The sequence below is a fragment of the Rissa tridactyla genome, chromosome 7 (assembly GCF_028500815.1).
Source record: "Rissa tridactyla isolate bRisTri1 chromosome 7, bRisTri1.patW.cur.20221130, whole genome shotgun sequence".
In the NCBI taxonomy this organism is placed as follows: Eukaryota; Metazoa; Chordata; class Aves; order Charadriiformes; family Laridae; genus Rissa; species Rissa tridactyla.
In genome coordinates this window covers 38,083,751-38,106,006 of record NC_071472.1, presented here as the reverse complement: position 1 = coordinate 38,106,006, position 22,256 = coordinate 38,083,751, and the positions used below count along the sequence as shown (strand labels likewise).

At 38.6% G+C, this 22,256-nt stretch overlaps 2 protein-coding genes across 5 annotated transcripts in view; both read right to left on the bottom strand.

Annotated features, from left to right (window-relative positions):
- Positions 1 to 6,761, bottom strand: part of CALCRL (calcitonin receptor like receptor) — a 69,127-nt gene extending 62,366 nt beyond the window's left edge. Inside the window, exon 1 of one of the 2 annotated variants that reach the window (XM_054208793.1) lies at positions 6,647 to 6,761. The gene's annotated coding sequence lies outside the window, so the exon portion shown is untranslated. The remainder of the gene's footprint in view (positions 1 to 6,646) is intronic. The other variant, XM_054208796.1, reaches the window with a different exon arrangement.
- Positions 6,762 to 13,364: 6,603 nt separating this feature from the next.
- The window catches only part of TFPI (tissue factor pathway inhibitor), a 41,774-nt gene continuing 32,882 nt past the window's right edge, over positions 13,365 to 22,256 (bottom strand). Inside the window, exons 6-9 of one of the 3 annotated variants that reach the window (XM_054209067.1) lie at positions 21,618 to 21,713; positions 21,051 to 21,143; positions 14,136 to 14,318; positions 13,365 to 13,765 (exon numbers count right to left, since the gene is read on the bottom strand). In XM_054209067.1, the coding sequence (XP_054065042.1) occupies positions 13,659 to 13,765; positions 14,136 to 14,318; positions 21,051 to 21,143; positions 21,618 to 21,713 (479 nt within the window). In that variant the 3' untranslated portion in view covers positions 13,365 to 13,658. The other 2 variants (XR_008467728.1, XM_054209068.1) reach the window with 2 other exon arrangements.

Sequence of the window (22,256 nt, the reverse complement as noted above, 5' to 3'; positions counted from 1 at the left end):
ACAAAAAATACCCCAAACCCACACTACACTGGCACGCACATAACCACAAGAAAAGCTACGATTTAGTTCCGTGTTTAAGTGCCCACTTCGTGTTAAGCATATGCTTTTTCCAATTGCTGCTAGCTAAACAGAAAAAAAGCACAATCCTGGTGGTCTTCAATGTATTATGATACAATAAACACCACATTTAATAAAAAATGAATGCAGAATGGTGGCCGTGCAGAGGGTACTTGAATAGCACTCAGGAAAGAGCCTTAATTTTGACTTTTCTGAACTTGTTTAAACTAACTTTTTCGTGACTAAATACTAAATCAATTTAAAAAAAGGTTACCGATCTTGATACTCTGTGTTACGGTACACACATCTGTTGTTCCTCTTCAAGGAAGATGACTATGAATTTCAATATATAGTCATTTATGGAAAGGATTGTCACACCTCCCCCCCCTTCCAAGAAACTAGACGTGTGAAGACAGACATTTCTCTTGGAGAGGAAGGATAAGGCAGAGGTTAATTTCATCTGCATGAGCCAGTGTAGGATAAGCTTTTGGAAATATTGTCAAGCCACATTCTTAATGCCTGGCAAAGTGACTCATTCAGAGTCATCACAGGAAAGGAAGTTGAATAGAATAAAAAACGGAACAGGATGGGGGCTTAAACAGGAGAAAGAAGCGAGAGAAAGGAAATTGGATTGTTTAAAGTGGCCTGAGGTTACAAGTTCTATAACGAGATTATTTTTTTCAATTATATATTTAAAATACATACATATACACATTTATGCATACATGCATGTATTTATAAAAACCAACTTCTTCCTGTTTGAAAAGATACTTGTATTTGTGGATTGTCTTCCAAAGCTGCCTTGCTGAGGTATTTGTTTCAGCAGAAGGTGGCATCACGACCGTATGGGAAAAACAAGAATCCTCTCTAAAAACCCACGAGTTTTTAACAATTATGCTCTGATTCAACACAATATGGAATCCACAGAATATGAAAAAAATCACTTTCTCACTTTTGCCACTTATGTAAAAATCAACCAGAATGCAACAAACACATTGTTACACCATTCCCTAAAGAAACACTGCACAATAAACAGGACTTTTTCTTTTTTTCCCCCCAAAATACACAGCATTGACTTTCTTGTACTAGCAACTCAGTGCAATGCGGAAAAGTTTCTCTTCTTCAAATATTTTTACTGTGAAACTTTGGACACTTAGCCACCTAACATGTCAATTCTAGCTAATTCAAACAGAAAACAACACCCAGACTGCTGCGATAGTTACGTTCACGTGCAGCAGCCTACTGCAGAACACCTCCTTGAATTCATCATAACTGAAAACACATTACTTCTGCAACTAGAATTTCCATTGACAAAAAAAAATAGTTTTGGTTCCCAGGGAAGATGACAAAAGCATTTTTTAATATCATAAAGGCAATATTCAACTGATTCCCAGCTCTTTATGTTTCAGAATTGACATCCGTGAGTAAAACTTCTAATTGTATAGTCCAGTACTAACTACCGTGTCATTTTTCATCTTCAAAGGGATGCAGAGAAAGATTTAATACACCCATTAAATCACGTCATTAAAAAAAGAAACTTAAAAATTAAAATGGTATGCATGGTTAAAAAAACCAGGAAAACTATATTAGAATAAACACTTCTAAATTCTGTATCTCATCTTCCAAGCAAATTTACCCCCTTCTGTGAAACACTCCTTATTTAATCCCCAGAGTGACACCTGCTGGATTTCACTAACAGAAACAAAAGGGCAGATAACCCCATTACACAGAACATTTCAGGACAACGATTGCAAAAAATGCGTCCTTCTAGTAATAAAAGGTTTAATAAAAGGTAATAAAAGGGTTTTTCTCCATTTAGTGCAGTAAATAACTATATAGATGCAACCATGGAGGAAAGAAGTCTGATGTCTAAGGCTCTTATTCATTTCTGAAATATATATTTTTAGATTTCTATCTAGGAAGCATAGAGTACAACATCAGGAGGCAAACTATATTCATTCTGATAATATTAATACGAAAAATATTTTTAAAACCTAAAACAAATGAGTTTCGGTATAACAAATATGTTCTCAATACATCTTTTGCTTTACTTTAATGAAATTCTATCTACATTGCCAGTATTAAAATACTACAAATTTTATTAAAATTAACTTCCAAGATTTTACCCCTGTAATGGGAGAGGAAAAAAGTGAGGGTAAAATCTAAATGGTAATACACAGTGTGACACTTTATGCCCATAAAAGAGTCAAGTTTGTGCAGGTCTCAATCTCAAAATTAACAAAAATATGAAAAGATGATACAGTTTTTAGGAACTACGAAGACATTCAGCCTAAAACAGCTGACAGTATTACCACAGTATATGAGATAGCAGCTTTGAACATAATAATAATTTCAAAAAATCACTAATCACTGTATTTTGTTGCTTGTCCTTGGTTTTATATGGGAAGTCAAACTGGTACAGGCTTCATCAAAACAAAACTCTGTCATTAATTTTGTTTGGGATATTTTTTAAATAAGGCCTGCATGATCCAGGCATAAACCCAGAAATACAATATTCTTTTATTTTCTAAAATTCAATTAGTATCTCAATGGTTAGCTACATCTTAATAGTGGCCCAAACTGCCAGAAAAGTCTCGGGTGACATCTATGCTATATTGAAAGGTAACAGCTTCAGAGACACATTCAAATTTACCCCAGTTGAGAACCTGCTGAAGAGAGTATATTGCCTCTCCCATGGAAAGTCTTTTTTTAATGCAGTGAAGGGCATTTCGAATGCGTCTTTCCAAGGAAAAGCAACTCTAAATAAATCACTTCTGACCTTTTGGACAGCATATACTGCAGCAATGATTGAAAGTGTTTGCACAGAACTAGGGCAGAAAAAGAACGACTTTGCTGGGAAAATGTAAACAGTATAAACAAGCATGGGAGACTAAGACAGATATGCATGAGAGATAACTGTGAAAACAAAACTTTGAAAATGCGAAAGTTTAGCCTTACAGCTTTGCCTAGCTTCTAAAATAGGACAAAAAGAAAAAGTATTGCAGAAAACAAATGCTCTAATGGAAAAAAAAAATTAATAAGAAGATCTTACATTGTACTGCACTGGCTGTGGAATTCTCCATTAAGATAATAGGTAAATAAAAGGCTAATTTCTGCTGCTCTTTGTGCAAGCATATTACACTGAAAGCATCAGAATTGCCAATGTGAGTAGAAACAAGAAAAAAAAATGGGTTATGAACACCCATGGAGACCTTCCTCCATCTTCTTTTAAATATTAAAAGGAAACAGCGTTCAAATGTATTCAATTTAAAATATTAACACTCATGACACAGTTTTCTAAACAAAGGATGAGGTTAAAGACTAATTTACTTTGAAAGTCTCTTTAAAAACGTACGCGTTCTCTCTTTAGTTGATACATTTGGAAGAATAAAAGCATGATATAGACTCGCATGGGTTGTGCGTATAGACATAGAAATCATATATTATTGTATGTCTAATACACATAAACAGATACACGAACCCCCTTCCAGATTTATTTTACTGCTTAAAAGTTACTCGTTTTATCAACTCACATCTGTTTTGGTAATATAAGCATTCATTCCTTCCTTGACACAGTGGTATCAGGGATATAGTTAATTCCAGAGCTCTGACAATTTGCTACACCAAAGACAGTACTTCCCAGTAACAGAACAATTACATGAGAAACTAAGAGACTGTTTACAATAAGTGTAAAGCTTAACCGAGGAAACTACTACATGTGAAACGCAATGACACAGCTACACATGCTTTTAGAACCGAGGTGACCGTAACATTGAGGTAATGCCAATATCGTGTATACACTCCATAGGAATGACAGCTCATCAGAAGCACAGAAAGAATTTTGCTAGCAGATCAAGAACACTGTAAACACATTGGGAACAGATGGGAAAAACTTCTTAAAAGAGAAATTCTGTTTTGTTTTCCTAACTGTAGACTTGGACTTCTCGCTGGAGAAAAGACTTCAATTGCTTTCATAAATAGCTTACATTACGTTCCGTATTTACCATAGAAGCGACTAGATATAGGCTTTGTAAATAGCACTGTGTACCCGTTATTATTAAAAACATATTGATAGCAATAGTTTCGTCCAAATTAACATGGACTGGGTCGAGTCTTTCATTTGTATGATCTCGTGGACTCTTGTGGGCCCAATCCTACCCATCTCTTGCACATGCTAGGAATGCCAGTGGAAGCAACTGATTAACTTGAATGCACAGAATATAGAATTAAGTTAGTAATTATACTGGTGGCAAAGGAAATGTATTAGTGTGCTTTCTTCCCCCAGTTTTGTTCTTAACTGTATCCTAGTCTACATCTGGATTGTAATACCCAGACAGCCCACAGAATAACACTGCATTCCCAGAACAGGCCAGGTAAGATGTTAGTCACCAATGAGACATGCAGATTTGTGTTTTTCAACTTGAGCATTCAAAAAATTATAGAAGTTATCAAAAAACAGCTGCCAACAGACTACAGAACGTAGGTGACAGAATGGGTGATGTAAGCATAATTCCTTCAATGAAAAATACTTGCATTTAGGAATATCCTGCCCTTTGACAGTCAGTGGAAAAATTCCCACTGGCTCTCAGTGGGCCAGGATTTCAACAGTTGTGTGGTACCAGGAAAAGCCTATTCAAAGGGACAAACACTACATTTCTTAATTCAGAGCAAGACTCAGCTGATCAGGAATTCAGAGTACGGTAACATTTGAAGGTGACAGGACACACATAATGCAATTCTTGGACTTGCAATGCATGTTATATATTCAGGTACTTGGTGTTGTCAACTAAAAAGTGCAGTCACGCTGTTCTACATTGCTATCCTGCCACTATCTTTGCTTAATCTGCAAATAATGTAGATTCTGGCATCAAACCTGCGAACACATATATGCCTGACACTTCCTATGTGGGCAGTCCCACCACGACCTAGACCAGTTACTCGAGAAGAGCATAAAATAAGAATCTAAACCATTTAGCTGAAATGCTTCTGAAGACGGTTGTTCCTACTGCACTGATCATCACAACAACATGAACACTTTTTATCTGAAGTGCCACCTTGTTTGATTTAGTATCACCAAGTGCCTTTTGTGCTGAAGACTTTCAGTTGGATAAAGACTTTGGGATTGCTCCTATATGCAGTGAAGTCAATGAGAGTTTAAGCAGACTACAAAAGTAAACACCGTGAAAATACAGATCGTATTGTGAATTGAGAATTTCAGACAGTATGGCAGCAGGTATACTTTGAAAGAAAACACGTGCATTCAGATCTGGTCTTATTCATATTTATCCAGACCTAATTTGTCTCCTTTCAATCCACCGAAAGCACTTCAGATTCAGAGCACAACAGTCAGGCTTTTAGCACATCACTGACCTGAATGGCTTTAAACTGTTATATGCATTATTACTGCAAACGAATGACAAGATCCCCAGTATGCATAATACAACTGGAAAGATTCTGCCTTGGCACAATTCTAAGAGCAGCAAAATCCATCCCCAAGGTATCTAGCGTAAGTTTATTAAGGTAAAGAGCAAAAAAACCAAACCTCAGCTATTGTTGTTATTATTATTTCAACCTCAGCCCCTATAAAATGTATGGACAACTAAATGAATCATTGTAGATCAAATCCAAGTGTGATTTATAGCCTATGCTATTTTTTAACTATCCTTCAGAAACAAGATTTCTTTTCCGTATTCTACACATCCATTGCTTACACACACAAGAAAATGACGAGACGTAGCCACCTAAGTAATGCAACTGTATTTGTAGAACAGAGGATATGGCATCTGTTTTGGCAAGCTGAAGAAGTGGCAAGAGCCTTAACTGTCTCTCAACTGATACTGGAAGGTATAGAATGACACCCTTCCCGCTCTTCAGTAGCTTCGCAAGGAAATGAAATTGTGGACAATCACCTTCCAATAAATCAGATCGGTGTCTGTGGGAAAAATCTCAAACAGTAACACCCCGGCACACGTACAAGCTTCAAACTCGAGCTAACTTTTTCTCAAGCAAACAGAAAGTCCAAACAAAACATAAGCTTCATCTTTCTAGTTGTGTAATTACAACACAAAACCTATTTATGAAATAACTCAAGCATGGCCTCTTTCTGGTACAATAACGTCAATAAGATTAAAGGAATAGCCAATAAGAAAATCTACACCACTTTATCATCTAATTCAGCCTCTCTTGAAAGAGCTCCAGTTGTACTGAATTAGTCTTAAGGACCCTTTTCAAACCAATGAGCCTCTAATTCTCTCCAGATGCAGAGACAGAAATTCGGTTAGCTAATATTAGAGGTTTTAGTCAGAATCCTTTAAGTGCTGATTAGGGTTATTTTTATCTCCCTCTCTACCTATCTATCGTTGATTGCTTCCTCAAGAATGTAGTATAACAACACCAGTTATAAAATCAGTTCGGCTCACTAAAAATAAACGACGCTTTCCCTCGTACCCCTTTCTCCCTGCAGATTACACATCACACGCTGAGTTTAATGCAAGAGCATGCACACACGCGTTAACTATAAATGCGTTCAGATGGCGCAAGAAATATTGCTCTTAGGTAAGACAATGAGACTGTTCTGATCAGTACTCACCACACCGAGTTGGGATTTTTTTTTTTTTTTTTGCGGGAGATAAATCAGTGTGATTTCCCTCTTCAGAAAGCGAGGGAGAAAGGCGACGTTTCCTCCCCTCCCGCCCTCCCCGGCCAAACAAGAGAGCTAGGAGAGGCTGATCCTCCCGCTGGGTATAATCCAGTTCCCCGAGCCTGGCGGCCGCAGAGGCAGCGCAGAGGAGCCCCCGCCGCCCCGTGCAGCGCGGCTGCGGGCAGCGGCTGTCAGACGGCGCGGGCGTGTGAGAGCGCGGAGCGGCGGCGGCAGCGAAACATCAGAGCTTCCTGTGACATCACTCCGACCCCGCCCGCCGCCGGCCCCAACTTTACTTTTCTTTCTCCGACGGCGTGTCCCGGGGAAGCCGGGCTCCCCCGATGTTTCCCGGCGGGAGCTTGCCCCCGTCCCCGGCGGTGGCCGTCGGCTCCCCGACAGCGCGGCTCCTGTCCCCGCACCTTGCCCCGGGGCCGGCTGCGGCTCGTCCGCCCCGAGTAAAAGCCGGAGCTCCCGGACGGGTCGGAAAACACTCACCCGCTCTCTTGGAAAGGAGGAGACCGCGGGTCCTACGTGTGGACGCAGTGAGATTCGTTCTCGAACTAGACCCAGAGAAAGAAATCAGTTGGGACCTTTATTCCGAGACAAATAATACACCATGGCTGCATTCCTCCTTAACGGGGCTGCCCTGACCCACCTCTGCACGGGGTCTGCCCTATGTCCCATACTGTAAGTGCTGAAAAGCTCTACAGAGAAATGCTTTTATTCCTCAAATGTAGAACTGCATCGAAGGTCAGAATGAAATTTTCATATTCATAATTTACAAGGACATAAGTTACAAGTACATAATTTACAGTGCTACTTTGTTTTATACACAAGAAAAAAAAACAAACAACCTGTATTTAAGCAAATAAGTCTTTGAATATCAAGGGGTAGAATAAAAAGGCAGCAGGAATGTTACCATTGCTGCACAGAACTCTAGGCTGCATTTTTTTAAACGCCAGTGATTTGAAAGCACAAGTATGAGCTGCCCGGTTTGAAAACTGCCATAATTGAAGACAAACCAAAATTAACGGCAGTCCTTTGACTGTCTTCAAAAAATTTTGTATCAGGACATAAGAATATTTCTTTGTATATATATCTATATCTATATTTATATATAGATATAGATTTATCACTCGTTCTTTGTACAACTGATACCTGCGCTATAGACAGAATTAGTGCTCTCCAAAGAAACAGACAGTTGCTGTGTGCACATGACAGTACTATGCTGGACAAACGTGGAGTTCATGGAGCGTTAAACTCAAATACTATTAACACTGTTAACACCAGTACTCCTTATGTGAGGCCATAAGGACCTCCCAAACATCACGGTTTTCTAAGTGCTCATCAAAATCATAACCATTTAATTTGCTTATGAAATAAAATGAAGTATTCTGCTTGCTTCTCACTACCTGTTGCTCACGCAGTCTTTACCAGCAGAAACATTCATGGAACGTGTTCTGAACTGGATGAGGGAATTCATCTGGCCATTGAAAATCTTCTCCTCAAAAATGAAAACAGCAAGAAACACAAAACTAAGCAAAAAAAACCCAAAACCAAAACATACAACCCTATGCCAGGGTCAAGAAACATCAGAAGAGGGAAGAGAGGGGCAGGAATACTTTAAATCCATACGACCACTGGATAATATGAATTGAGAAATCACACTCTAGGGTCACTAAAAGAGCAGACATATGACTTTAATACTCATTTGGCACATGCGAGTGTTGGTGCTTCTAGGATCTTACATCAACAGGAGAATGTTTGAGTTTTATAATCAGCGAAGAACTAAGAACTGGCACTCTAAACTTCTAGGCAATGTAAACGCATAGAAACTGGGGATTAGCTCTGATCCTGAACAGTGAGGGAAATTAACTTCTCTGAAATAAACAATGTCACCTCAGGTAGTGGAATTTTATCCGAAGTGAGCCTGGCTGCATTAGTTTAGACTGATTAGGTCTAGGCCATAGACTACAAAATGGTATGCTACACTCTGTAACCTAGAAAATAATCCATCCATTCCAGCCAAGCACGGACGTTCAAGACAGGCATCTGAATTAGCTGCAGAAATTTATTACATGGGACGTGTTTGATTTGGCACGTCAAATTCCGTGGAGTTGGGGGGCGTGGTGTTTGGGTTTTTATTTTAGTTCAAGATTCTTATATTCTACCTATTTATCTATCATTGGAGCTTTCTCGCTCCTGCTCTCCAGGGATACTGAGACACCTCAGCTATCGTAACTTGCGCTTCAAAGACGCGGAAGGACACCCGCCCCCCGCCTCCTCCCGCTTACTTCAGCTACCCTTTTCCCCCCCGGCTGAAAGGCGTTTAAACCACCCCAAAACTGGCTGCCGCGGCGACCGGTTGCCCCCAGCGGCGCCCCCGCGCGGCGGCCCGTGGGGAAGCAGCGCCCCGCGGAGCGTTGCGCGGCGCGGTGCTGCCCCCTGGCGCGCAGCGGGGGGCGGGACGCGGATATTCGTATTCCACTTTCCTGGCAGCCGGTCCTTTCTCAAGATACGATACCGGTGGAAGCGACCAGTTACGGAACGTAACCCTTACGTCCGCGCCAAGGTGTTTGAAAAGCAGAAGCCGGAAAAGCGGAGACTTTCTCAAAATGTAAATAAATCGATCGGCTTTGAAACAGTAGACGGATTGGAGATGCTGGGAGAAATCCTGGCTCAAATCCCCATCCCTCAAAGTATTGCCCCATCCCTGGAAGTGTTCAAGGCCAGGCAGGATGGGGCTTTGACCAACCTGGTCTAGTGGAAGGTGTCCCTGCCCATGGCAAGGGGGATGGAACTAGGTGATCTTTAAGTGCCTTTCCAACTCTAACCTTTCTATGATTCTAAATGAACTGAAAGAAAAGAGATAGTAAATAAAAAGGAGAAAAGGAGGGCATAACAGCAAAAATGTGAGGAAAAGAGAATGAATGAGAAGACTTTGTTTCTCAAAGACATTTTGCTTCATCATCTCTATAGACTAAGGGCACATACCAAGTTACTGTAGGTCAGACGATACCTGGAAAGTCATCCAACCTCTGTAAAATTGCTTCAGCTTGTTGGTCCCATCATACAAAGCGCGAGAAATTTCACAGCACCCTGCATATTTCCTCCAAAGCAACCAGGGAAGATTCTGGAATGAAATGACTGGGTGAACGGGCTCTAGTTAATTGGAAATCTACAGCTGCTGTAACACCTTAGCATAGCTTCATTTTTTCACCTCTTCACCATTCTGCCATATGATTCCCTGCGTTCCCTTTTCCCTGCATTGTGACTTAATTATTCCTGCTTCTACATTCACAATTTAATTATCTTTGAGAAGTGCATAGATCTTTTTTTCTTAGTCTTGCATCTGGCTGTTCTGCAGATATTCAAGATACAGGAATGAAAAGAAGTGAACAAATGAGAAGGGCGCAAAAGAAACTTCTCATGGAGTTGATGAAGATCAGATCAGATCACACTGCAGTTTGGACTTTTTTATCAGAAAAATTAAATAAATGCACTGTAGAGCTATATAAAAAGAAGACAGGAAGACAGCTGGATAACTGGTATGGTGGCCAAACCTAGTACACACACCAAGAAGAGCGTGCACTCTCAGAACAAATCTCTGATTATAATCACACCAGGTTTTATACAGTCTACAACATTCCAGTCTTCATTCTCATTGCACTTTGTCACGAGCCTAAAAGATGAATCACTTTGTAATGTTTTCTGAGTTGAAATAGAGGTACTGTTGAGATGCTCTAACTATAAAGTCTTTTTCTGTCTCAACAATGGCGTAAGAGATCCATCAATGGATCACTTGTTTAGTCACTGTTACTACAAAATGAATGCAAGAGAAGTTTCTTTAGTATAATGTAAGTAGGGGGTGGGAGAGTATGGGACAGTACCTGTTAGTCCTGTCCTAGCTACAGCAGTTCTGGAAGAAGAGAAGACTGCACAGTCCTGGGGAGCGACTGAGCTCACGCCGTGAGGAGACCCTGTTAGTTTGCAGGAGAGCTCAGCAAGCAAGAGACTCAGAAGAACGGGGAGCAGCCACACAGCCAGGTTTCTGCAGGGACAGACAGGATGGTTTTTCCTAGACTTCCAGGGTGGATTTTGTAGGTGTTAAATACAGGCAGCCAGGGACAAATCACTGGACCAAGACGGAGCCTGAAGGAGAAATATTGCCATGAAATGACACAGGGAGATCACAAGGCAATCTGTGTACAAACAAATGCATTTATTCTTTCCTATCTATCTTTTATATCTGTTGTCTCGTTCTCAATATTCTGTTTCAGAAAGTTCATCGTTCTTATTTATGATCTAATAAAACTTACAGAGTTTACAAATCCTTGTTAGTGTTCTTAGTGGGACTGCTTTAAGAAACACCATGGAACCTTCCCCTTCCTCCCAATCCCTGCAAGTCTCCGATCGGAGTCCCATCACAACTGAAACCACCACCAGGGATCGGAGTCCCATCACAACTGAAACCACCACCGGGTGTAGAGCTACAGTCACAGCTGGGCAGAGGACACAGCCTCTGGAACAGCTCCGTCTCCATCACCTTTATTTGGGCTTGATGCTGAGGAAAAACCCTCCTTACAGAAGCATTGCCAGCAATAACACTGGAGTTACCTAAATGTTGCATTCCTGCTGCTAAAGAACGAACTTCATTCTCTTTTACGTGAAAGCTCTAGAAGATGTTTTTGTTTAATGTTGCACGTACCTCGGTTCTGTTTCCATTCCGAGGTACATCACACAATCTAGCAACGACCTAAGTTTTAATACTGTCAATCCATGGGAAATTATTATGGCTAAGAATAGAAGATGAGCTGTTTTTACTGCCTTCATGATAAAACTTATACAGGAAAAGGTACAGACACCCGTGCACTCACCTGCATTCCCAGCCAAGCAGACGCAAGCTAGTGTGAGTGTAGAAGCCAGGTACCTGTGGCCTTAGTGGGGTGTTCAGCCCACTGGCAAGTCCCGCCTCTCCCGTACCTGGTGTGTCTAAAGCAACTCCTGCTTTCGGAGGCCACGTACGCTACTGTGCTAAGGCAGTTGCTATGCTACAAGTGGAAAAGCCTGGGAACAGTTTAAACCATGGGCTCTCCGCTTGTCTGCAATGACAAATTCCAGCTGATCCAAGTATTCAACCTACTGCTCTGCTCCTGCGCAGCGCAGCTCGATTCTACAAACTTGACTCCTGGTGTGCGGAGTACAGACAATACCTGGAGAATAAGGTCAATAAAACTTGAGTAAGGTCAATGAACTAGAATGGGAAGATACCAAACTGGAACTGAAACTGCCAGGTAACTACACACCAAATTAATTCTGTGTAGAAAATTGACATTACTCGTTTTCAGCAGCCTATGGAGTTTACAGATTTCCTGTCAGAAATGCACTTGTCTGATTTATATAGTTATTGCATTGTAAGTCTGTGATGTTTATACATTTCAGATGGCAAGACTCTACATAAATATTTTCTGTTGGGCATTTCAGTTTCATGAGCATTTTTCAAATCAGACTTGACAGATCCCAGATTAAAAGTCATGAAAGGACTTAGGCATCAGAAAAGAAGTTTGGATGGAGTTTCTGTATAAAAATCTGTGACTTTCATTTGCCCCCTCACTCAGATACTTAGAATGTATAAATGCTTTCATTTTCAGCAGTAAAGCTTAGCCTCTTCGTGGAGTTAGTCCAAAGCTCATCAGGCGTATAAGACTTAAGTTTTCTGAAATCACACATGCCATTCATAGTGCACAGGCAAAGGCAGCTTAGTCCAACAGATCACTTCTTATTCTGTCATTGCTGTCCTTGTGCTTGCTGTAGTGGCTGAGCGCCTCATATGTATTTCAGCTACTTATTTCCACACCACCTCTCACAAACAGCAGTGTAACTGTCCTCAGTAGTTCTAACCATAAACAGAAAACATGTGATACATAACAAAAAAGATTTACATCATCAAAGAAGACAGGGAAGAGTTTCAAAAATATCCTGCTACCTTTTGTTTCATAGGCAGCAAGGTACTTCTAAAAAACATAACAGGAAATCAACTACTTTTTTTTTTTTCCTTTCCTTTAGAAACGTTCTCATTATAAAAGATTTACCCAAGAACAGAGAGGTGCCTTGGAGAAGGGCAGGAACTATAGCACTGTTTCGTGTCAGTCTTTAAAAAAAACAAACGCAAAAACCCAACCAAAAAACCCCTCAAAGTCAACAGGAAGAGTAAGCATAGTGTTATCCCTAAAGCAACCGTACTTATTTCTATGAAAGGAATTTGTTCTGGTTTTTTGTAAAAATTTAATACATATTTCTGGAAACAATTAACTTGCTAGCCATGAGTCTAGTTCAGTAGCAAGGATAAAAATTAAATATATTTTTAAATCTTCACAAATATCTGTCAAATTGCTTCACACATTTACAACTTGAACACTCCTTTTACGGTTTCTGGTGGGTTAATTCTGATCTCACATTCATTTTACAACAGTGTCATTATATGCACTTTGATGGACCTAAATCTAGGCTTGCATAACCTAAAATAACTCAAAATAAGACAAACCCAATAGACCTATCTTCTAATCTATGATGGAAACAATCATGCTTGACAAGTGACTAGTGTTTGACAAGCATTATGCTTTCTTTAGCACAAAAATAGATTTCAAAAAAGAATAAGGGAGCAAAGTAAATTTGAATCTCGTCTACTTTTTAATCATTATGAGTTATACACCCACACAGTCTGTTCTGTCCTGTTTCAGCTCTGACAATTATATACAATCAAACTATAATTTAACACCCTTTATCAAAGTGAAAGGTAACGTTTATTAACATGAATGAGGAATACATAATAAAAATATAAGCAGCTTAATAATATGTAATCGAAATAGTCAGTACAGTAAATATATTTAAAGGGTGTACATGAAAGGCTTTCATTCACAGGTGAATAGTAGTTTACTTCATGTTTTCATAAAAATCAAAGTCATATTTTTTCAGGGATGATTTCCTCGCCCAGAGTCTTTACTGGCTGTTTCTTTCTTTTCTTCTTGATTTTTATTAATCTTCTTTCACCTTTTTTTTTATCGAATCCTAAAGCAAAACGAAGAAAGTAAGATTAGATGCTGCATGACTAACACATCCAATATTATCAGAAATGAGACAAGACTTGTTTTCAAGAAATATTCTTTAAAAAAAAGAGAAAAGAACATGGTCTTACCTAAAGTCTTCATATGACTGACCAATGCCAAGTTGTCTTATTTCTGTTCTTGTACACTGTATTTTATTGTCCATCTTTCTCTCTCTAGCTCTGTCTCTCTTCTGATTTCCATTTTCACTTTTCTAAGACTTTCAACTATTGCATTTTATCAGGCCAATACTGACTACCAGAAGTTGCAAGAATGCTTCAGCCTGCGTAATATTTACCTCTTGTGATAATCTGCGGCAGTATCACTTCCCATACCTTTCTTGCAGATCCTCAAACATGACTTCCTGGAAGTGAAATTATTTTCATTCCCACCGCAACCACTGTATCTAAATGGCTGACATCTTCCAGTTGAGTAGTTGTAGAAAAATCTTAACTCTTTGGCTCTACAAAGTCCTCTGTCCATAGGGGTCATGCAGAAAGAAGGGATAGGGGGTGGTTCTAGAAAGACCAAGAAAAACAAGGTTAGAGACAACACTGCAGTTTACCAGTTTTCTGTTATATTGATGTTATATATGAAATTTACAGCTCACAGAATTTTGAAATTTATATGAAATTTAATGGCAAATTTAATTCTGCCCTCCTGAAAATCCAGGATAGTTTACATAACCATCTTCCTTTTATGATTTAAGCCAGCAAAAGCTTACCTAAAAGCAAGGTTTGTTTCCTATATATTTATTGATAAAATTGCCATTCCTGTGATAGGAGATAGTATTCAAACTCAATTAGAGAAGTTTCAAGTGAAGTATTTGTAGCAAGTGAAATGAAATAAATTAAACTTGGACAGCTTTTAAAATATTGTCAATATTTATGACAATTAATTAAGTGAATTTTCCTAAGTACAGCTAGACATTCTGAAATCAAACAGAAGGTAAAAGTACTCAGCATTTCTAATGTAAGAGTCAATACCTTAATATTGGGTTTGCGTTATGAATACATAAAGCTTCACCTAAGCAATAGAAGTTGGTCTATTGAAAAACACTGAGCAATTATCAAGAAATAGGTTGCAAATTGCAGAATAACAAAGGATCAGATGTGAAGAAAAAGTGCACAAAGTGACCGAGATGCTGGTGCTTTAGTGCTGCTCTTAGGTTTTTACCATTCCAAGGAGTAGGTTGGTGGTTTGTTTCTTCAGTGTCGCTGCAAGTGAGAGTATGACAACTGAAACACTGGAAGATGAACCTGAGGTATCTGAAGTACCTGGGCTCTGGAGCAAGTTGAGGAAGCAAATCCGTGCCAGAATTCCCAAACCTGGAGAAACTCCATCATCTGTCACCCTGGAGTGACTCATACAAAATGAGAACTGACACAATTGGTGCAGAGGATGGAAGAAACTGAACGGGAGCCATTTTATCATCAGTTACGAGTGACCCAAAGGAGCACCCTTTTCCTTCAAAAAGTAGCAGAATTGAGATAGCTCAGATATGAATGCACAAATGGAAATGTGAAGCTAGTCAGATGGCTTCTTGAAGTTACGAAGCCAGGTAGAAGTGGTTCAGAGAAGAAATCAAGTAAAAATCTTAGGGGATAATTTGGGTTACAACAGAGCTGAAGACATCCTGTTGTCACAAAAGCAGGAAGCGGATGAGTTGCTGAAAGCAAGAAGTTATGAATTAAATTGGGCAATTCAAGAGGCTGACAAGAAAATATCCAAAATGAACCACGATACATCTTACTTATCTTACACATATATTACACACCTGCAAAGCTGGCAAGGTGAAAAAGTATAAAAAATTGCTGGGAAAAAAAAAGAATGGTGATTTATGGAAAGCTAAGACAGCAAAATGAAATTAATAATATATTTGAAGCTGCATTAGCAACATCGTACTATTCAAAAAGAATTCTGAAATGCAAAAACTGAGTCGTGAGTTGTTTTTTCAAGATAGATTAAGTTAGCTTCAGGTTATAAAATGAGCACTACTTAATTTGTTTTTATAACTGTAACATTATTGTAAGAGTAAGGTTCACTCTGGATCCAGAGTAAGAGCTCACAGTGTGATAAAATTTACATTAAATCTACTGTTTTATTTATAATGAAGATGGTAGTTAAATTAACTAATGCAATGCTTTTGGTACCAGTCTAACTGAGAACTCTTGTGCCTAGAAGTAATTTCAGCTCACTTTATCTGGAGAGGGTGTTAGCTTTCAAAGCATATGTTCAGCAACATTAAAAAAAAAATGCTTACCTATTTTAACCTGATAATTTCAGAAAAAGCGGAAAGGCTTGCCAGTGATGAAAGGGCCAAACAGCATAGGTTTTTTAATTATATAACACAATTTAAAGATATACTTTGTAATGTACATTACTTATCTGGTATGTAGAATTTTCCAGAGAGGCTCCAGGGTCCTCTCATGAAGGAGTTCTCACAATGACTGTAAGCTTTAGGGGAATCATGGGGCCACTGATGTGGTAACTGGTGAATAAGGACTACCTATGTACGTATAATGCAGCTGGCAGAGCGGCATCCAAATGCTGTTAAGAATTCCACTTGTACTCTTTCTAAAAATTATGTTGTTCTTTGTCTAGATCATTGCTAGATAAATGCCCCAGATACCAAACACTATTCCCGTTCGTCTTCAAAATATCTGCATGTTCTTTACACTCACAGAAGCAACCAGCCCATGAAGAAAACCTCGTAATTTTGCCATGTAACAGCCTTTTTTTTTCCCCCAAAACCCCCAGTATATTACAATAAAAATGAAATGACATGATAATTTCTCATCTGCTGAGGATCATAAAAATTATGAATTGATTTTAATACACTGGTCACTAAAAGACCTCTTAATTTTAAGATACTGTAAACATAAACTACGTGGTGGTCATGCCCAGCCCAACATCTGTATTGGCAGAACCATCTATAAGCCTGTGAGTATGTTAACACAGTCACCAGGAGCATTAGATCCAGCTAAGTTTTCTCTGTTCAGCCCCTGCTTCTAATGCCATACTTATGTATATGATGTTACAGTAAGTTTAAATATTATGCCTGTTCTTGAGTTTCTCTCTCAAATGTTTGGGTTTTACAGCCTCACTTTTCTAAGTTGATGAAATGTTTTATCTCCTGCTTTTTCTATGAAGGAAAAAAGAAAAAGAAAAAGAAAGAAGCAAATCCCACAAAATCCTACAACCCACAAAACTATACAGAGGGGAAGGGGTACACACTGAAGACGGTAAAAATAAATAGTAACACGTGTCCCGCTATCAGAATTATTTTCCCCTAATCTGGTCATTAAAGGTCTATGAATTACAGATATCAACTTTATTGAGAGACTACTTGAGACAGAAATGCTGTTTTTAACTCTACTTTTTTCCTCAATTTAGATTACATTTTAGCAATTTTGTTTTTCATGGTGCAAATAAGATTACTCATTACATTACTCAATACATAAGTCAATACATGTTAACATCAAGTGGATCATATCAACCTAAAAATTAATAAATGTCATTAAATGCTTTCTAACTTTTTTTATACATGCAACTACATGGCCCATCCTATGGCCTTTGATGTAATTGATACACAAATCAACCGGTTATTTAATTGACAGCAACAGACCTTAAGACTCCATCTTCACCCTTGTGTTCCCGTTATTCTGTTTCTCCAAAATATCTGATTTAAACAGGTTTTAAATATCCAATAGCAAGCTGATAAACTTGGATTTGCTATGTATATTATTTGCCAAATATATGCAACATAAGTCAGGTCACAAACAAGTATGGGAAAAAAGAATTTACAATTCATACAGCCAAAGGACAAATGAAAGTTTCCAACCTGAGTTAGCCAAACATTTCTAGGTGTAAAATTTTCTTCTGGAAAATGCTGATACAATGAAATATAAAGTTCTGCTCCTCAGAAACGTGGCAATTCCATCAAAAACCTTTGAAGGAAATTAGACCTCGGAACCCATCTCCAGTGGAGCCTGGGAACTGGAACTCTGGCCTCTAGCACCTCAAATAGGTTTCAGGCTTTACAACAGCAAAATACAGCATAGGTCTTCCTGTTATCTTATCTTTCTGTTTTTCTGTACTTTTTCTTGATGACGCAGATGTTTGGACTGATTTTGTTTTGGTGAGAGAGTAAGACCAAAAACTGCAATATTTGATATTTTGTGTCTAAAAAAATATGTAAGCTAATTATGTGGAATAAGCAGTAGATAAAAAAGGCTATCGTTCTTACCTATAAAAAGACCATTGTATCCTACCCTTCACTGCTACCTAAACAATCTTTAAATGTGTATGGTTTAAGATAAAATTGTTTTAATACAGCCTTTTCTTGAAACCCAGACACCCGCTCTGTGGTGTGAACAGATGACATGATCATACTTCAGAATCTCTGAAACGCGCATATTCAGAGGTAGACTCATATTTATAAAAAATATTCCCAACCCTGCATTGCAACAATAATCCTTATCCCTCAGGCTTAGCTGGGGTTGTGTGACAATGAATTGTTAATTGATCACAGTACAGAAGAAGTTTGACGTTATCTTGGTGAGCTGGATGAGAAACAATGCTTCCTGCATTCTCTTTTGCTAGACGCAGGTGTGTGACATTTATGAAACTCCAGATTTACTGCCAGATTTTTGATACATGCAGGCTTCAGTATCTCCTTCCTGGTGGCAGCAAAGAGAAAATAAAAGAATCTTCACGTAGACAAGCTATTACAAAAATAATGAGTCATCTTCACTTGACAGTACTCTATAGGTATAAACTGGTGCAGATCCAATATAGTGAATAGAACTGTGTCAATTTATATCAGAAAAGATACGGCCCTGACTTTGAGAAGTAATAACAGGAACTCTCTCTGTGTGCTGGGCTGAAAACTGACTTTTGATCCTGCACGCCACTTAGCAAATGTAGAGTATAGCACTCATAATTCCCTTACATAGATCACTTTGTATAATCTAAAAATTAAAGGTTTGATTCTTGGCTTCACTTTCTCTTAACTTTCCCAGAATAAAAGTTATTTTAGATCTTGCAGCAGAGTAAGACCAGAATGATCTTCATGCTCTGCAGAAAGTTCATTGTTGAGAGACAGTGCTAGAAGTCTCATGTTTATATGCAGGAAAAAAAAAAAAAGTTTGTTTTGTTTGGCTATAGAAGAGTTTAATTTTCTGAAGATCAAGAACTTTGTTGGAAATCTATTAATCTGATATCATTACATTGTTATACATACAACCATTAATATCTATTTTTTCTTGAAATCAAGATGAAATAGCATTTCAGTTGTGAGCTAAGGTATTCTATAAGAGACAGCTCCTTGCAAGATTGTTTTTTAATAGTGGTCATGTATTTAAAAAAATGAAGATACATAGCCACAACAATATACGCGCAAAATAGATGTTACAGTGGCAGAACAGCTAACTTGCCTGCACTAGAGAAGACAGGCATCAGCCACTCCATCCTGAACAGTCCATCATATGTGGACAGCCAGACTCTTGTCCCTCACTGAGGGCCATGGGGAGTCACAGTGCATGTCTGTGTGAGGTGGCTCTACCTTGCAACTTCAGTTTACCCCTCTACCTCTATTAACAGCAAGAATGGAAGCTATGCTCTCCACATCTCGGTGGAGAAATCATCTGTCAGGTTTTTTTCCTCCCCCCATAGTGGGATTGCACAAAGTACCAGATTTTAGCCCATCCCAGCAGTCTGAAAGACACAGGCTGGCAAACAGAATGGCAGCAGGTGGCTTTATGGGGCAGAGTAGTGCAAGATAGGTAATATAGGAACAGGGAACAACCTGTGGGGTCTTTAGACTTTCCACTGAAACACACTGGTCCTTCCAAGGTCCTGTTTCTTACCTGACCCATCAGCTACACTGACTCCCACCCACACTTGTTCCCTGACCCTTTCTTCCACCCACTTCCAAGTCTTCTCTGTCTCTTACCCTCACCTCTCCTTCCCAAAATCTGCTCCACCAGAAAATTCACTATTGCTGAGACAACCCTTCAGTTGTCTCTTGAGAAAACATCGTGAATCATGCCCCATTGCTTGGATAGATGAGTTGTTTTGGTGATTTGGAGATTCTTATTATGAGTAAAACCCTTCAGGAAACCTATATGCTCTTATGTCCCTAGACTTACTACCAGGCCTTAAATCATTCAAATATTTTTCAGTGAAATAAGTTGCCAAAAGCTTTACTGTTTTATTGTCAATCATTTTAATAACGGAGTGCATTGATGTTTTTTGTGTGGTAGACAAACAATCCAACTATCACAGAAACTTACCTCAGCTCAACAGTGCATGTGGATCATAGTGCAGGCAAAAAAAAAAAAAAAAAGAATACAACAACATTCAAGCTTTATTAGACATATCATTCTAAGCAAAGAGTACAGGAATATTACCCTATGTGCCCATAATCTTACAGACCATATTACACACAAAAACCTTGATGAATTCATAAGTCATCACTCAGTGCCCAAAAGTACAAGTAAGTGTAAGTGCAAAAAACCAACAGAAATGCTTGGTAAGAACGTTCAGGCTTTTTCCAACTGTTTCTCGTTTCCTCTTGCATAACTGTGGATCATAAAAATGACATGCCTCAAATTCAATCTCCCTTTGCAGTGTGAGCAAGTACCAGCAATCTATAGTGGACAGCCTCCAGCTGTAGAAACTGTTAAAACCCAGCCCTCTACAGCAAAGGTCCAGATACTCATCGCCATTATAATACATAATGCAAAAATACCTTGGAAGCAGACACAAAATTAATTCACACTCACTTTGATTATACTCAAACCAAGAACTGAGTTTAATATAGCCTTAGTGGGGGAAAAAAAAAAAGTATTACGATAAATATATTGTGCCATATTCCAAAATCCAAATATGGTCCATTTTTAACAGGTAAAAGGAGCTTTAAATCAGCTGCCAATTAGATCACCACAAAAATATTAATTTTGACTAAAAGAACTCTGCATCACTGCTTTTAATCTTTAATTTTTTGTATTTATCAGACCTTCGGGAAGCACACGCTTTCAGAAGAGTACAAGATGTTGTCGGTCTTCCACTTTCTAATATTTATTGAAGATCTGTAAGTACCAATATATTTCTTTGTTTTGACTTTCTCTGCTTACCACAACATTTGACATAGATAGAAGCCCACTCTTTAGTCTCAGATATGTTGGAAAATGGGTGGAAATCGAAAAGCAATAAAAGACCGAGAGCTAAGAACTGCAAAATCTTACCAAAAAAAATGGGAAACTGGTTGCGCTCCTCCTTTGGGGAACTACTGTTCAGATTGCTGGACTTCTCATTTTGAGCAGTTGGCAACAAATTGACTAAAAGGAAAAAGAAGTGAAACAGTAAATAAGGGGTTATCTACACAGAGCAAAGCCCTGAAAATAAGCTATGACTGGTACCCATTTGCCTTGCTGCATGCCAGTATTAATACCACTAAAAGGCAGCATTTCTTTAAGTCCCAAAGGCATAGGAAACTAATGTACTGAGGTAACTTTGGGATGGATTCCTTTTTCTTCTTCAATTTTACCAACGTAAGATTTAAATCAAACATGGTTTGGTACGGTTATTTTTATATTACTAGCAGACGTTCTGACCTTTGCAATTCTAAGCTTTTTTCAAAATACGTGTTACTGACAACAAAATGGCTATGAAAATAGTTGTAATGTTACCGAATTCCCTGTGCTTCTGTATTTCAATTAACATACTTTCAAATAAACATGAAAATGAGTGGACAAGCCAAGGAGTGTCTGCATTAAAAACGCAAAACTTTTTCTGCAAAACCAAATTCTTACCAAAAATCCCAGGAAACTGGTTGGGTTCTTTCTCTGGGGAGCTACTGTTCACAGTGTTAGCATGCTCTTCAGCTGGAACAACTGGCAACAAATTTGCTAAAAGAAAAACAAAATGAAAACAACTAGGAAAAACAACACAAAACAATTGGTATCAATGATTCAATATCACTCAGGTAAAAACTCTGATCTATTTAAACCATGGCAATGGCCCCTAATCCTCTTTCTTCTTGGGTATTCATAGAAATTTACACAAAGGTGTTATTTCAGGATAAAGTCAGGAAAAAAAGCAAGCCTTCTGCAACTTTTAGTCCAGAAGGTAAAAGTGGAATCAGAGCCCAGGAAGAAATGTTTCAGCAAAGGTAGGGGAAAAGCACATAGCTCTATATGTATATCTTTTTTAAAAAAATTCTTTAAAAAGGGAACCATAGTGGGTCTTTCCTTTTCTAAATGTGAATAAGCTCAAGTTCCCCTTGCCAAAATGACCGATTATGAAACAGTCCTGGAAAAAGGCCCACTAGAGACAAGCAAGACAAAAGGGTCTGGAGGCTCTGTCTGGGAAAATGTATTAGTCCTATGAATAAAAGTAAACATTTTGTGAAGGGGAGAGGAGTTATGAAGGTTACTATATTCTGATATAGA